Below are 13,400 nucleotides of genomic sequence, written 5' to 3'. Positions count from 1 at the left end.
CTGCAGCCCACACACATATCCCACCTTGGGCCCTGCGTGTTTCCAGGGCTGGCGGAGAAGGGAGGGGAGGAGAGGAAGGAGTCTTAAAAACCTGACCCGAAATGGATGCATTTAACAATCTCGTTCATTTGGACTACTCTTTCCTGTTTCCACGTTTTCACGGGGATCTTTTCAACCTGCTGAAAGGGCTGAGCGATATTAATTTTGAAATATTCTAAACGAGATATAGATGTTAGACTGCTACAAATATAGACACTGGCATCTCTGAATGAAGAGATAGCCTGTTGAATAAATAATACATATTAAAAAATGTCTGAATAGGAACTTACAGGGTAAACTGTAACAGCTTCAAAGGAGCCATTGATCTATGGAGTACATAATATGCATGTTAAAAATCGTTGGAATATTTATTTACATGACACACGGCTCAGAAGAAGCCATTATGGTCCTTAAGTAAATTATACATGTTGTGAAAATTGTCGAAGTGCTTCTTTTACCAGAAACGAGTGTATCCTGTCAGTTGATAAACACATTATCTCTGAAAAAAAAAAAAAAAAAAAGGCAAGAAAACCCAAGGCTAAAAGAAGGTTAAAACAGAAAAGAAAAAAAAAAGGGGGGGGGGGGGGGGGAGAGAAAATAAAAACCAACCCTCGTATCATGTCAAAGTGTGTTCCATGCCCATCAAAGGAAGAAAAGCCCGAGCTGCCCTGCCCCGCATCCCGCTCAGCACTGCCGTCGCACTCGGCGCGGGGAGGGCTCTTGCGGAGGGGCTGCTCCTGCCTCTCTGTGCCAAAGTCCTGGGCGCCAGCTCTCCTCCCGACAGGCCAAGAAATGACAAATGGGGACTAATTCGTTCCAGCCACCGCAGTGTCCTCTACTTTGAAATAAGCTGCAATAATGAGCGTGGTGGGGGACAGCCGGGGTACCGCAGCCCACCGGCACCGTTCTCACCTTGGCGTACGGGGATGTGCTTTTTACGGCTATTCTTACGGGTCCGCAGCTGCGTCAGAGCAGCTGAGCGCTGGTTGCAAACGGTCTCGCCTCCCCTCGCGTACTTTCGAGAGGGGCAAAACGGGGGGAAACGTTGCTTTGCAACGCTTAGATCGCCCGGCAGCCGGGCCCATGGCTCACCGGCGTCTTTCCCGTGACTTGAGCTTTGCGCTTGTGCCCGAGCGCGGGGCTCGGCAGGGTTTGCACCGCTCCTTCCCCGATGCTCTGTGGGTGACACGGCTCTCTCCTGGCAGATGTTTTGCTGAGGAGGAGGGATGCCAATTTAGAAAATCCCCCCTCCTGTCCACGCTGCTCCGATCGCACGGCAGTCTATGCCATAGCCTGACCCCTGCGAATTATTTTTTCCAGGCCATGAAGGGGAAAAGGGTTTTTTTGTCAAGGAGGCACGGCCAGGACGCGGTGGCCGAGAGACCGGCTCTGGTCCACGCGATGCTGGCGTTCGGCCGGCAGCCCCGGGGTGCCGGGTCCCCAGCTCAGCTCAGATGTGCTCGAAGGGCTGGTGTGTGCACGCCTGCTTCGGGCGTTTGGGAAAGCGGGCTCTCCTGGTAGGCACAGCGTGCAAGTTTTGTCTTACACAGCAGTAAGAGTAAAGGATGGATTTTCTAATGCAAGAGAGCAAGCAGTTGTATGGGGGGAATATATTTAGCCTGTGTTTTCAGATCACATGTTCTGGGACTGGAGAGCAAAGCGTTTTCAATACTGTTTTGGAAGCACGCTATTTAGTATTGCAAGCCTTACTATTGGAGAAGCCAGTGAATTGCGTTGCATCTAAAACAATTACTTGTATTGCTTGTACAGTGGTTTCTTCTTTCCAACTGCTAAGGTTTTAGAAAAATGTGACTTCTGCAGCTACAAAAGCATTGAAAATACAAATAATAGTAAAGTGCTGCTCTGCATTTGCATAAACCTGTTTATCCTATACATGGTTTATTCATTAACTCTCAGAACAACCAGGAGGACAGCTATGGCATTCCTTCTGACCGCTGCGCTTGTGGCTGGAAACGCAACAACTGCCTAAAAGCAACACTACAGGGTTTAGAAAGTGAAAATAAATACCATTCCCGTGTGAAACAGTGGGGAAAATCACCGCAAGAACTGGCAGTTGGCTTTTACGTGGAAAGCACACTTCCTATCATTTGGAAATTTCGGAGGGGAATCTCAACGTCTGCAAGGACTGGGACCTCCGCACCGCAGCTCACCAAAAGGGACACGCAGCGTTAGCAGTATTCACCACTGCGCTCTGCAGACGGCAGACGAGTTAGGGACACAAGAGACCTACGTCCCTCGTCTGTTCCACCTACAGACCATTTTCTAGTCCTTTACAATTTCGGTGTCCCAATCAAGAGGTTCCTTGCAGCTTCTGCTAGCAATGTATTTCCCAATCGGCTCCTCCTTAGGCTTTCCAGATAATCACCCCAGCTTTTCCTGTGCTTCCATTCTTACACAAAACTTAATCCCCATAAGACGAAGTAAAAACCATGAATGCATTTTGCCTGTTTCATCTCCCTGCTTCTATAAAGATGAGTACATGTCGGCACCGGCACATTACAAGCGGAAAACTTGAAGTTTGTTTGACAGCCGGTGACTTGCTCAAGGTCACAAAAGAGCCTCAGTAGCAGAGCTGGGAACAGAATTTGGTATCCTAATTCCTAATCTGGCAGCCTCACCACAACTCTCATCACGCAATCAAAAAGCTCCTTTTAAGGAATGCTTTTGTGACTAAGAGAAAATCCAAGGCATTAGAAGAAAGAGTCCTTTTAATTTGCCTTTGTTCAAACATTTATGCCTTTTGCTATATGGAGAACATGATTTAAACAAGATACGGGATTAAAATACGATGAAAGACACTAAAATCTTTGAAAAACAAAAATAAGTACGGCTGTATTTAAGACCGTACCGATTCCAGCCATTAGGAAGCCAGATATTCTTTGCTTACAGTTTCACACATAGCGTAAGGCATAAATCAAGACCAGCATCTACTATACTCTGATAAGAGCTTTTTTGGGTGTTCTATGCAGGCTTTCACGTTTGTCAAGAATACTATATAACAGCAAAGATTTTCACAGCTCTTTAATAAGACTTCATTTTCTAAAGGTCCTAACTTGTTGCACCGCAACAGTTTTTTAAAGGAAAACCAAATCCTCAAGCCGCTGAACTCAACAGGAGATTGCCCCGACCTGAAACAGTCCAGGATTTGGTACGCTCTCCCTCGAAGAGTAGGTCAGTGATTTATCAGCTCCCCCAGGATTCACCAGCTTTGATATGCAGAAACTCTACAAGGTAGTTTCGTGTTTTAAGACTGCACCTTCGCTTGCTTCCTCTTCTGTGTAACAGAATACTGTAATGTGGCAACAGTGGAAAGAAACAAATGAGGGTATTGAGAACTAGTGTTACTGAAAACCTGTATACAAAATAAGCTGAGTTATACAAGCTAAAGTAAGCTAGGGACTACAAATATTAATAGGATAAACAAAGAAAACAAACATAAATTTAAACCATTCCTTTGGAAAAATGTTGCTTTTCTTTTTTTAAATACAATGTAAGAATTCCCAAACTGCAGTAAAAAATCCGACTGATAGCATTCTTAGTGTCATTGAATTAGTTGGAGACACAGGATGAGAGGTTCATGACTTAATTTTACCAGAACGTGTATTTTGCTCATTAAACAACTATTGTTGTAACAGCCGAGCTGGGGGGAAACCAACGCAGGGACCCACTCCCCCATCCCTCGGGTCAGGGCTCAGCCTCTGAAACGCCCCTGCCTTCAATGCATGTGCAGCGAGAGGAGGCCTTATGTTTGCAGATGTGTTAGCCACTTTTTATTTGCTCTTTACACAATTATTTTGATTAAGAAAATGTTCATCTTGTTGACATTATCACTGTAGTCAATAGCTAATGACCCCAGTAGTTAATTTCCTTATAAATATTTAACTTAATAGAAGCCATCCCTTGGGTTATAGTACTTTTGACACTTGTATAATCTGAAACAAATCCTCTTTTTTAGTCAAACAGACCATGTTACACACACAGTTGGCTAGCTATTTACAAAGCACCCAATTAAATCCTACTTAATTCTCCCACTCTGAAAACCCCGTTTCACTAATGCGCAGGCTACTGATCACACAAGATGAGCATCTTTCACTCAGCCTGGACGTGAGTTCACAGTCTATAAGGCTCAGCTGTATAAAAGCCTGTAAAATTAATTCACCCATCAAATGGTTACGTACAAAAAAAGTGAAGAGAATGTGCAAATTCAGAGGATTGAAGAAAAAAAGCTGAAGAATCACAGTTAAAGACAGGTAAATCTAGTTTAATGTTCACATGTAGTAGTTACACATCACAGAGATTAAACAGGATTTTAACTGTAACATAGCTGCAGTGAAATGTAAGTCATTTTGTACTAGAAAAATAATCTTGACGCAGTTATCCGATTTTTGGTCTACTTAAGTTCATTTTCAGATGAATTTACATCACCGATCGTAATGACTTTGCCCATGTGCCTTTCTGCAGTTCGGTATTAATACTCTTTGGACGAAGGAAACAGCAACTGCTTTTGTTAATGGTTTGCCCTTTGGTTGCAAGCAGAGAACTCTTTTCACTTCTTAAGCAATTAATAGGCTGTAGGAACTCTTAAGTTTGCAATAAAACCTTTTGGTGCTAAATGAAGTTCCAGAACAAATTTCTTCATCTGATGCAACAGCAGATTTTAAGAAAAAGCTGATTAAAGATCTAAAGCATTGCCCCCATAATGCAAAAACTAGATAGAATTTGTTTTTCTATTCTCAGTAAAAAACACTACATCTTACTGCTACTTTTATAGAATGCACTAAAAACCCCTGTGCCTAAATGACAAAAGTGTAGTCTCAAAATGTATAATACACTTACAAACATTTTAAGTCTAGATTGAGGAAAACACGTTTGTATGGACTCCAAACAAGTTTATTTGCAATTAGACATCTCATGCAATCATGCAGGACCATTAGCTATAGCTGTAACTTCTGAGTCTAAAGGACATTTGGGGACAAAAAAAAAAAAAAAAAGCCCTAAACATTCAAGGTATTTCCATATTAGCAGCTCCGTACTTGAGCTGTGGTTTTCTAGAGATATTCCCACAGATTTAAAAAAAACATACACACCTTTATAATATTTACAAAAAAATATTTAATTAAAAATATTTTATAATTACAGTAGTCTATTAAAGCATATACTTTTCTCACACTTATAGAACATCTCTATATATACACAGTATGAAATGTCACTCATTTATCTATACAATATGTAACATTCCTGCAGGGAGAAGAAAGCTCCCTGGGCCCCAATAAAATCCATCTATTTTAAACAATAGATGTCAAATATATCTACAAATGCTCTGGTAGATTAGTAAAGCTTCAAGATTCAGCTGCTCGGTCCCTTAAAGAGTTATAACGCTTCTAAAGGCTGGTTTAGGCTCGGTCCTCTATCCCGGGGCAGAGTCGCAACTTTTTGCTGCTCGAGTCCGACCACCTCCTGCCCCCGCGGGACGCACCGCTCACATCTGGTCGGAAGCGAAGAGACGGGCCGGGCCGGGGGGGGGAAAAACGGGAACGGGAACGGGGCCGGGGGGAGGGGGGGGGGGGCCGCTACGGACGTGCAAAGCGGTGAAAAGGCTGGCTCTGCCGGGATGAAGCGTGGGAACCGCTCGGGGGGGGGGGGGGGGGGGGTTGGCTGGCTCCTTCCTCCGGTGCGGCGGGGCCGGGTCCCGTCTCCCCAGTCCCGTCCCGTTCCCCCCCCCCCCCCCCCCCCCCCCCCCCGCGGTGCCTCTGCGCGGCGCCGCCGCACACCTGTGGGAGAGGAATGAATAGAGGGGGTGTGTGAACCGCTCCGCTCCAGACCGACTGGCGCCACCAACAAAACACAAGACATGCTTGATCAACAACCCAAAACAAACCAGGTCAAACAACAACCGCAGCTCCCAGGCTGGGCCAGGCGGAGGGATGCGCAGCTGCACGCCGCAGCCAGAAGCGCTTCGGGGAGGGGGGGGGGGGGGGGGGGGGGGAGAAAAAAAAAAAAACAACAACAAAAAAACCCAACAAACCACCCGGTAATTAAAGAAAAGAAAATAACCACCCGGTAATTAAAAATAAAACCCCAAAGCCTCCTGCAAATATTCCTCGCCGGGCTCAGGTCCCACCCGCCCCCCCCCCCCCCCCCCCCGCCTTCGGCAGGCTTCCCGGCGGGAGGCGGTGCGGCCCCGCCGAGCCCGGGCGCTGAGCCCCGGAGGGCTGCGCCCCCCCCCCCCCGCCCCGTCGTCCCCCCCCCCCCCCACGGAGTCCCGGCACTCACCTGGGGAGCGGCGGTCAGCGGCAGAGGATGCTGTCCCCCGGCTTGTTAACAGAGCCAGCCTGCGCGGCAACGAAACGCGGCAAGTTAAGAGGTGGGGGGGGGGGGGGTGTGTGGAAAAGGACGCGGAGATTCCCCTCTCCTCACATCCCACCCACCACCCTCGGCGTACAGGGCACTGTACACCCCCCAAGCACGCTGCGCCGAGGGCGTTAAATGTGTACAGCGTCCCCCCCCCCCCCAACCCGCTCATACTCGCTACGCTCCGTGGAGGGCTGGGAAGCGCAGGAGCACCGCGTCTGTCTCCCGTGTGTGCAAACACGCCGATTACAGCTACTCCCTCGAGAGGCTGTAATTACACGGTAAACACCGTGCGGGTGCCTGCCTGCACCGAGGGGATGCAGGCACCCCACCGAGCACCGCCGGGGTGTTTCTACGCCCGTCCGCCCCGTCCCCTCCGGGGGCTGCGGCCCCGCGGCCGAGCACCGGGGCGGTGTGTGTGTGTCTGGGGGGGGTTGTCCACGCCGCTGCCCTCCTCCCCGCTCCGCAGCCCGAAGCGCGGGGCTGGCGTGGCACGCACCTCTTACCGGGTCAGTGTTGAGGGCCGTCAGCGGGGTCCTGGGGGTGCCCGCGGGACAGCTGCCCGGGTGCAGGGCGGGCGGCTGCTGCTGCTGCTGCTGCTGCCGGAGCAGCGCCGGGTGCGTCTCCAGAGCCAGCTGCAGGTCGAGGATGTAGTCGATGACATGCTGCAGGATCTCCACTTTGCTGACCCTCTTGTTGGGCGGGATGGTGGGCACCAGCTTCCTCAGCCGGCTGTAACAGTCATTCATATCGCACTGCAGGCAGAGGGCCGCCGGCTCCTCGCCCGACGGCGGGCCCCCCTTGCAGCCGCTGTGCTCGGCCAGGCACCGCAGGGCCGGGTGTCCGCCGCCCGCCACGCCGGGCTGCGCCTTGCGGCTGGGGTGCCGGACGGGACTCACGGCTTTCATGGTGCCGCAAGGAGGGAGGGAGGGAGGGAGACCTCCCTCTCCACCACCGCTGCCGCCTCCCGCGACCTCGGGCAGCCGCGCACGCACCCGCCCGCAACGCAACGGGAGAGGGGCACGGCCGCAGCCTCGCTGGCGTTACCGGCAGCCCCCCCTCCCACGCCCGGGGATGTAACGAGAGGTGCTCGTAGGGCCGCGCCGACAACAGTGGCACCGCCAAAAAAAAAAAAAAAAAACAAAAAAAAAAACCAAAAAAAAAAAAAAAAAAAAAAAAAACCAAGCCCTCTCTCTTCCCGGCTGCTCCGCTACAACCGCGGCCGCCTCTGCCGGCGCCGCTGGCCGCGCCGCCCGCTATATAGCGCGGGACGCGGGCGGGGCGCGGCGGGCGGCGCCGCGGCGGGGCAAGGAGAACGAAGCGCGGGGAGCGGGGAGGGAGGGGGGGGCGCCGCGGTGCCGCGCTTTAGCCAATCAGAGCGCCGCGTCCCCCCCTGGAACGCGGTGCCGGCCAATGGCGGCGGGGCAGGGGGGGCGGTGGCGCTGCTGGAGGGGGCGGGTGGCTGGCGCTGACCGCCGCGGGGAGGAGGAGGAGGAGGAGGAGGCGGCAGCAGCGGCGGCGGCGGCGGCGGAGGAGGAGGAGGAGGAGGAGGAGGAGGAAGGCGGTCCCGGGGAGGAAGGACTGCGGGAATGCGGGCGGGACCCGCCGCCCAGCGGCTCCCGGCGCCGCCCCCGCGGTCCGGCGCGCAGCTCGGCGCGGGCGAGCGGCAGCCCCGAGCCACCGGCGCCGCTCCCCGCCGCCCGCCCGGAGGAAAGGCGGCTGCCCGCCCCCCCTCCCCGGGAGGGGTGGCATCTCCTCGGGTCGTGAAACGCGTTTTTATCCTCTCGGTGTCGGAGACCCAGCCCGGCTTTACCCATATTTTGAGGGACTTCGGGACGCCGGTTTAAAGGCAGGGAAAATCCCAAGCAAAACTTGAGGGGGAGGGAGGGAGGGGGGGAGAGAGGGAAGGAGGAGGGTTTAGGGACTTCAAGCAAAGCAATGCCTGGGAACATTAAAATAGAGCACATAACTATTAAAAATGCATGGAGATGGAGTATTTAAAATTCCTCCATGACATATAATATTAATCCGTTTTATGTAAAATTCATACCTGTAACTTAATTTGGTCCATTAATGCACCAGATCACGTATTAGTAGATGTACCATGTTTTAAATATGATGCTGGAAATGTCCAGAGTTCTGTACTTTGAGACAGAGCATTAAAATTAACAGACACATACTCCGGAGTCCTGCTTAAGTCATCTTGTGGCAGATTGTAACCTTTTAATTTAATAATGCAGTGTTCAAACTTTCTGTTAATTCCTGCGAAGGATTAAGAGCCATTGCATATTTGAAGGGGATGCTGGTGTAAGAAACTCGGCGCCCGATCCTACAGCTGCTGCAGCGCTTCGAGCTCTCCCTGAGTGAAGCAGGGCTGCTTGCTTGGGCAAAGGACTGCAGGAAGGAGTAAAGGCTGCAGGATCTGCCCCTAAGCTTGTAAGTCAAACCCAACAGAAGGGAAGAAATCCATAATGGTGATTAATGATTGCATGTCCCCTCAATGCTTAGTCACAACGGGTGATATATAAAGGATGCAGTGGGAAGCTGTCAAACCCAGAACTTGAATGAGCGGTGAGACTGGATCATCTGAAGCGTATAATGAAGCACACTTTCATTCTCTCTCACCCTTTAAAAACATATGTTTTGAGGCTCTGCTTACAAATACTCACAGTCTTGTTTTCCTTATTTTGTCCCACATTACCAGTGCCATCCATGGCAGTTGGGTTCCTCTCGGCACAAAATCTAAGTGTGTGGTGTAAATCTTTGTCTGACTGAGGTCTAGATTTGTACGCTACACCATGACAGTGTGATGGGAAGATGTACTTCCATTAGCTATGGGCTGGATGATCCCAATTCTGCCGCAGTCATTGCTTTTATTCTATGAAACTTCGCTCCCTGCAGTCTCCCAAGTCTCACGAGGTGGAAATACATGTGGGCCTTAAAGCATACGTTACGGTTACACTTTGTCTGTTTCCCAGAGTCCTGGTAATATGGACAGACTTGATGTGCTGTCTAAAAAAAAATGATTTGTAAATTATGGTGAGCATGCAGACTCAAATCTTGCTGGTCCAATTTAATTAAAATCTGCGTGAAACTAGATACACTGTAATAGTGGGTTGTTCTGTTTTGCACTGAATCCCTCCTGGGAGCTGGTCTGATCTTGCTGGAAATCTCTGGGAAACCCCAGTGTGTAGCTGGTTCCCCTTTAGCTCTCCCAAAGCTGATTCGGACAGATTATTTCTGACATACTCACTGTAGCAGCACTATAGCAAATCCACTGAGACCACGTTGGCGCTTGAAGATGACTCAGTATTTCTGGAAACCCATGAAGAACCACAATGTGCCGCAGACCTCTTTTTCCATCGGAAAACCCTTCCACCGCAGCGGGTATGAAGGGAAATCCGAGGGTCTGTAAGCGTTGGTGAAGTTGCGAGAAGACCGTGTGCGTTCACGTAGCTAACAGATCACAGTAGAGATATGTGGGAGAGGGAAAAACAGCCCTCCCCTCCAACTATCGCATAAATATTCAGGGGATTTCCTCTAGTAACTCCCTTTGATACTCATGAAGTTGATACATGCTAGTCCGACATGCTCGGCTGAACAATAGGCACCAATTCCCTGTTAACAACCGGTCTGCTTTTTGCTTTCCTTGAAGTCAATGGGAGTTTTGTTATTGACTTAAGTGGGAGCAGGTTGGGTCGGCTGCTTTTTCAAAATTTAGATTGGATGTGCACCAGATGCTAAGTAAATTGCTCTAGAAATGGCTTGGAAACCCCGGAATGTTAGCAGTGGAGGTAGGCATAGTGAAACTCTTCATCCCTGAAGCTGTACACAAGAGAGAGGGACAGTGGCTACCGTTCCTGCTTTTGTCCTATTAATAGCAATATTTTTCATGACATGAGTATATAGGGATTAACGCTCCTGTTTTTCACCAGACCAAGTTTGAATTTTTAAAATAAATTCTGTGCATCTTCAAGCATGTGGTCCCTTCCTGGCTGGCTGGAGGAGTTCATCTGTCTTGGCTGGGTCTTTCTGTGCTCTCTTCCCACATCCAGAGTTGAGATTTATTTCCATTGTAACCAACTCTTGCGATGTTATCACAAGATCCGTGATAATGCTTGAATGGACCAGTTTGGTCCATTAAAAGAGAATTGATGAGTTCAGATCGCATCATCGTGCTCTCTGGAGCCTAAAAAAGTTGCTTTTGATTCAAAACCAGAGTAAAGCAAGTTAAAAATGAAAACCTGATGACTGGCCTTGTATCCCCTTTGTCATGAGGATAATCCCATTGAACTTGACGAGAATGAGTAATGTAGGCTGAATTTGTCAGCACAGATCTGGGTATATGAATATGCCATTGACTCCAGCTGAAAAAATAAACCTGAGACATTGACACTGTCTCTGGGCCCTGGCACCAGGGAAGGAGAACAGTCCTTCCAAGTGCAGAACACGGGATATTTCCTCTGACAGCACTCCGGATCCACAGATGTTTGTGCATGATACAATGCCACTGAACCAACTGGTGCATTGGATAGTACCGCATTAGTTAAAATAGTCTCAGGACAGATAAAATTTGAAGGGAACACATTTAGGTATGCTGACGGAAGCAAGCAATCAACGTGGTTTCTAACACAAGGTTACTTGCTATACCTACCTTAAGAGGGCATGAAATGCACACAAATGCACAATGCGTTTTTATTCTTAAGCAGGTTATGAAACAGTGGTTGAGTCAAGTGTCCCTGTTTTGGGGCTTGGGGCACAGTGTATCAGAGCAGTGCAGTAAAATCCCATGCTTTCCTTTGCTTGAGGCTGGTAACTGGCGTGACAAGTTTCATCCTGGTGGGCACAAAGATATGTGACTCTGAGACCCCCCCCCCCCCCCCATTCCTGTTGACTTCAGCAGGCAGCCAGAGGACTCAGGATCTCGGAGGAGCTGCTCAACACCTAGAAGGGCTGATCATTAAAAAAGCATTATAAATCTCTGAATGGTTTATGGTTTATGAGGGAAATAGCAATTGATTCCTCAGTGGTGCCATTACTCTCCACTATTGCTATCATTCAAAAGGCAATAATGTTGGTTATTTACCTTCAATTAAAATATCTAGTTAGTTGTGATGTCATTTAAAATAGCACTATAATGTGTTTAGTGCTCCCTTATCAAACACCATAGATAAACTCCTCTTGGCAACAGGGGATAGTGATATGAAATGAAAAATTGGGTGGGGGAATGAGATGGAGGAAAGAATATGTAAATCTTTTATTGGATTATTATTCCTACATGCCTATGTCCCCTTAGACACCGGGATGGAGGTGAGACTGTGGGCTCCTCTGCAGTGACACCCCATGGGTCCTCAGAATGGGTCAGGGAAGGTCCATCGGGCATTTGGGGAGCACAGAGGTCACCTCACTCTGCAGACTACCAGCAGACTGAAATCCATCCATCTTCTGGTACCACTCCTCACCAGGGATGATTTATCATCAGAGCTCTTCCAAACTCTTCTTAATGCAAACCTTTTCCCCAAATAGCACAAGTCATCTTCAGTTCTCTCCCTATTTTCCTCAAAGCCAAAATCTAAATGCAACTCACACACTTCACTTAATGTGGTGGGTTTTTTCCTCATTCTCTGGTTGTGGTCATGACAGAATTTTCTTTTTAATGAGAAAACCTAAGAGAGTCTCAAGACCTTCACCTTCCCGTTGCCCCCCGTGCATGAAGTGTAATATAAAATAAATAGGAAAATGTTTGTTGACTGCTCACAACAGCTCTTCACAGACAAAACAGAATTATTTTTTTTTCACATGTTCACATAGTTGTCCAATTTAGAGCATCTTTCTAATTACAGAAGCATACTCCTGCCCACCTCTTTATGCTTTCCTTCAGCTTCGTATGCTACAAAAAATCACGTGACAACAAACATTTTGGAGAGATGAGGAACAGAACAAAAAAAACCCTTCTCCATGGCTTGATGCTTATGTAAGCTCTTTTTTACATGAACATGGAAATAAATGCATAAAGAAATATTTTACCTCAATTATTGGAGAGAACCAAAAAAAGACTGTAATGGGGTTAGTATCTACAAGAGCTTTTCTTGTTGTGCTGCCTCCAGCATGGCTATGGTGTAGAAATTTGTGCAAACCCACCTCCTCCCTTCGAGGGGCTGCGGGAGCAGACAACATTGGTATGTCACTGACAGACGCCCTGGCATTTTGCTGGTGGTTGTATGTCGGCCGAAGGCTAATGTCATTTAAGAAGGTTGCTTTGTTCAGGTGACCAGAAACACTGGGTTTGTTGGGTAATGTCAGATTTCTGCGTTGACTAAAGCAAGCCTGTGGCAAGAAAGATAACTCATGTTGACAACCTTCTGCAGTGTCGTCCAAATATAAGCAATCAAGATACTTATTCTGGGGAAGGGGGAAATAATTTAGGAGTATTTTGAGCAGCTTCCTGAAAGAACACTACATTAAACTGAGTTACATAGTAACAGATTGAATTTGGAGTCTTAACTTTAACTTTAATTTTATTTTGTGCAGATTTAGATCAGATTTACGTGCAATGTCATGCCCTTTGTTTGTAGACAGAAATCCTCAGCCAATCTGCCCGAAAACTGATGGTATGATACCGCCTCATATTATTTTCATTTTTGTTATGAGTTTGCATTAAGAGCTCTATAATCACACAAATAATACAGCCTACAGGGACAATGAGCAAATCGACCTAAATTAAATAAGTATCTGGTTGTGTACATGCTCATCTGCATATGTTATCATTACACCAATGATAGTGGTATTTATTTTCAGGGGACCTGAAGAGCTTCATCAGCAAAAGCAGTCCAAGTTCATGCCACAAAAAAACCCTGCAGGAACAATAGCAATACTTTGCACTAATACAACATTTTACATTTTGAAAGCCAATAGTAACACGTTTGTTATTTTTTCTCTGTGAGTGTTTTAAGGAATTCTTCAAAATCCTTGGGGTTTCTATTTTTTAA

At 48.0% G+C, this 13,400-nt stretch overlaps 1 protein-coding gene across 4 annotated transcripts; it reads right to left on the bottom strand.

Moving 5' to 3' along the window:
- Nucleotides 1-3,066: 3,066 nt before the first annotated feature.
- Nucleotides 3,067-7,648, bottom strand: ID4 (inhibitor of DNA binding 4, HLH protein). Of its 4 annotated transcripts, none has more exons than XM_030042074.2 (3): nucleotides 6,918-7,648; nucleotides 6,334-6,392; nucleotides 3,067-3,349 (listed from the first exon to the last, which is right to left on the bottom strand). In XM_030042074.2, the coding sequence occupies exons 1-2, from the start codon at nucleotides 7,317-7,319 to the stop codon at nucleotides 6,348-6,350; spliced, it is 447 nt and encodes a 148-aa protein (XP_029897934.1). In that variant the 5' UTR covers nucleotides 7,320-7,648; the 3' UTR covers nucleotides 3,067-3,349; nucleotides 6,334-6,347. The 4 variants fall into 4 exon arrangements, with proteins under 4 accessions (XP_029897934.1, XP_029897937.1, XP_029897936.1 ...); XM_030042077.2 differs by having other exon boundaries at nucleotides 6,911-7,647; XM_030042076.1 differs by lacking the exon at nucleotides 3,067-3,349 and adding an exon at nucleotides 4,301-5,831 and having other exon boundaries at nucleotides 6,911-7,647.
- Nucleotides 7,649-13,400: the final 5,752 nt, after the last annotated feature.

The sequence above is a fragment of the Aquila chrysaetos genome, chromosome 18, assembly GCF_900496995.4.
Source record: "Aquila chrysaetos chrysaetos chromosome 18, bAquChr1.4, whole genome shotgun sequence".
NCBI lineage: Eukaryota > Metazoa > Chordata > Aves > Accipitriformes > Accipitridae > Aquila > Aquila chrysaetos.
The sequence above is the reverse complement of the archived record's forward strand: the minus strand, read 5'-3'. Positions and strand labels throughout refer to the sequence as shown.

Excerpts from the sequence above, each read along its gene's own strand:
- ID4 (XM_030042074.2), bottom strand. The coding sequence starts at position 7,319 with ATGAAAGCCGTGAGTCCCGTCCGGCACCCCAGCCGCAAGGCGCAGCCC. Across the intron at positions 6,393-6,917 it reads CGGCCCTCAACACTGACCCG|GCTGGCTCTGTTAACAAGCC; the intron begins GTAAGAGGTGCG and ends GTTGCCGCGCAG.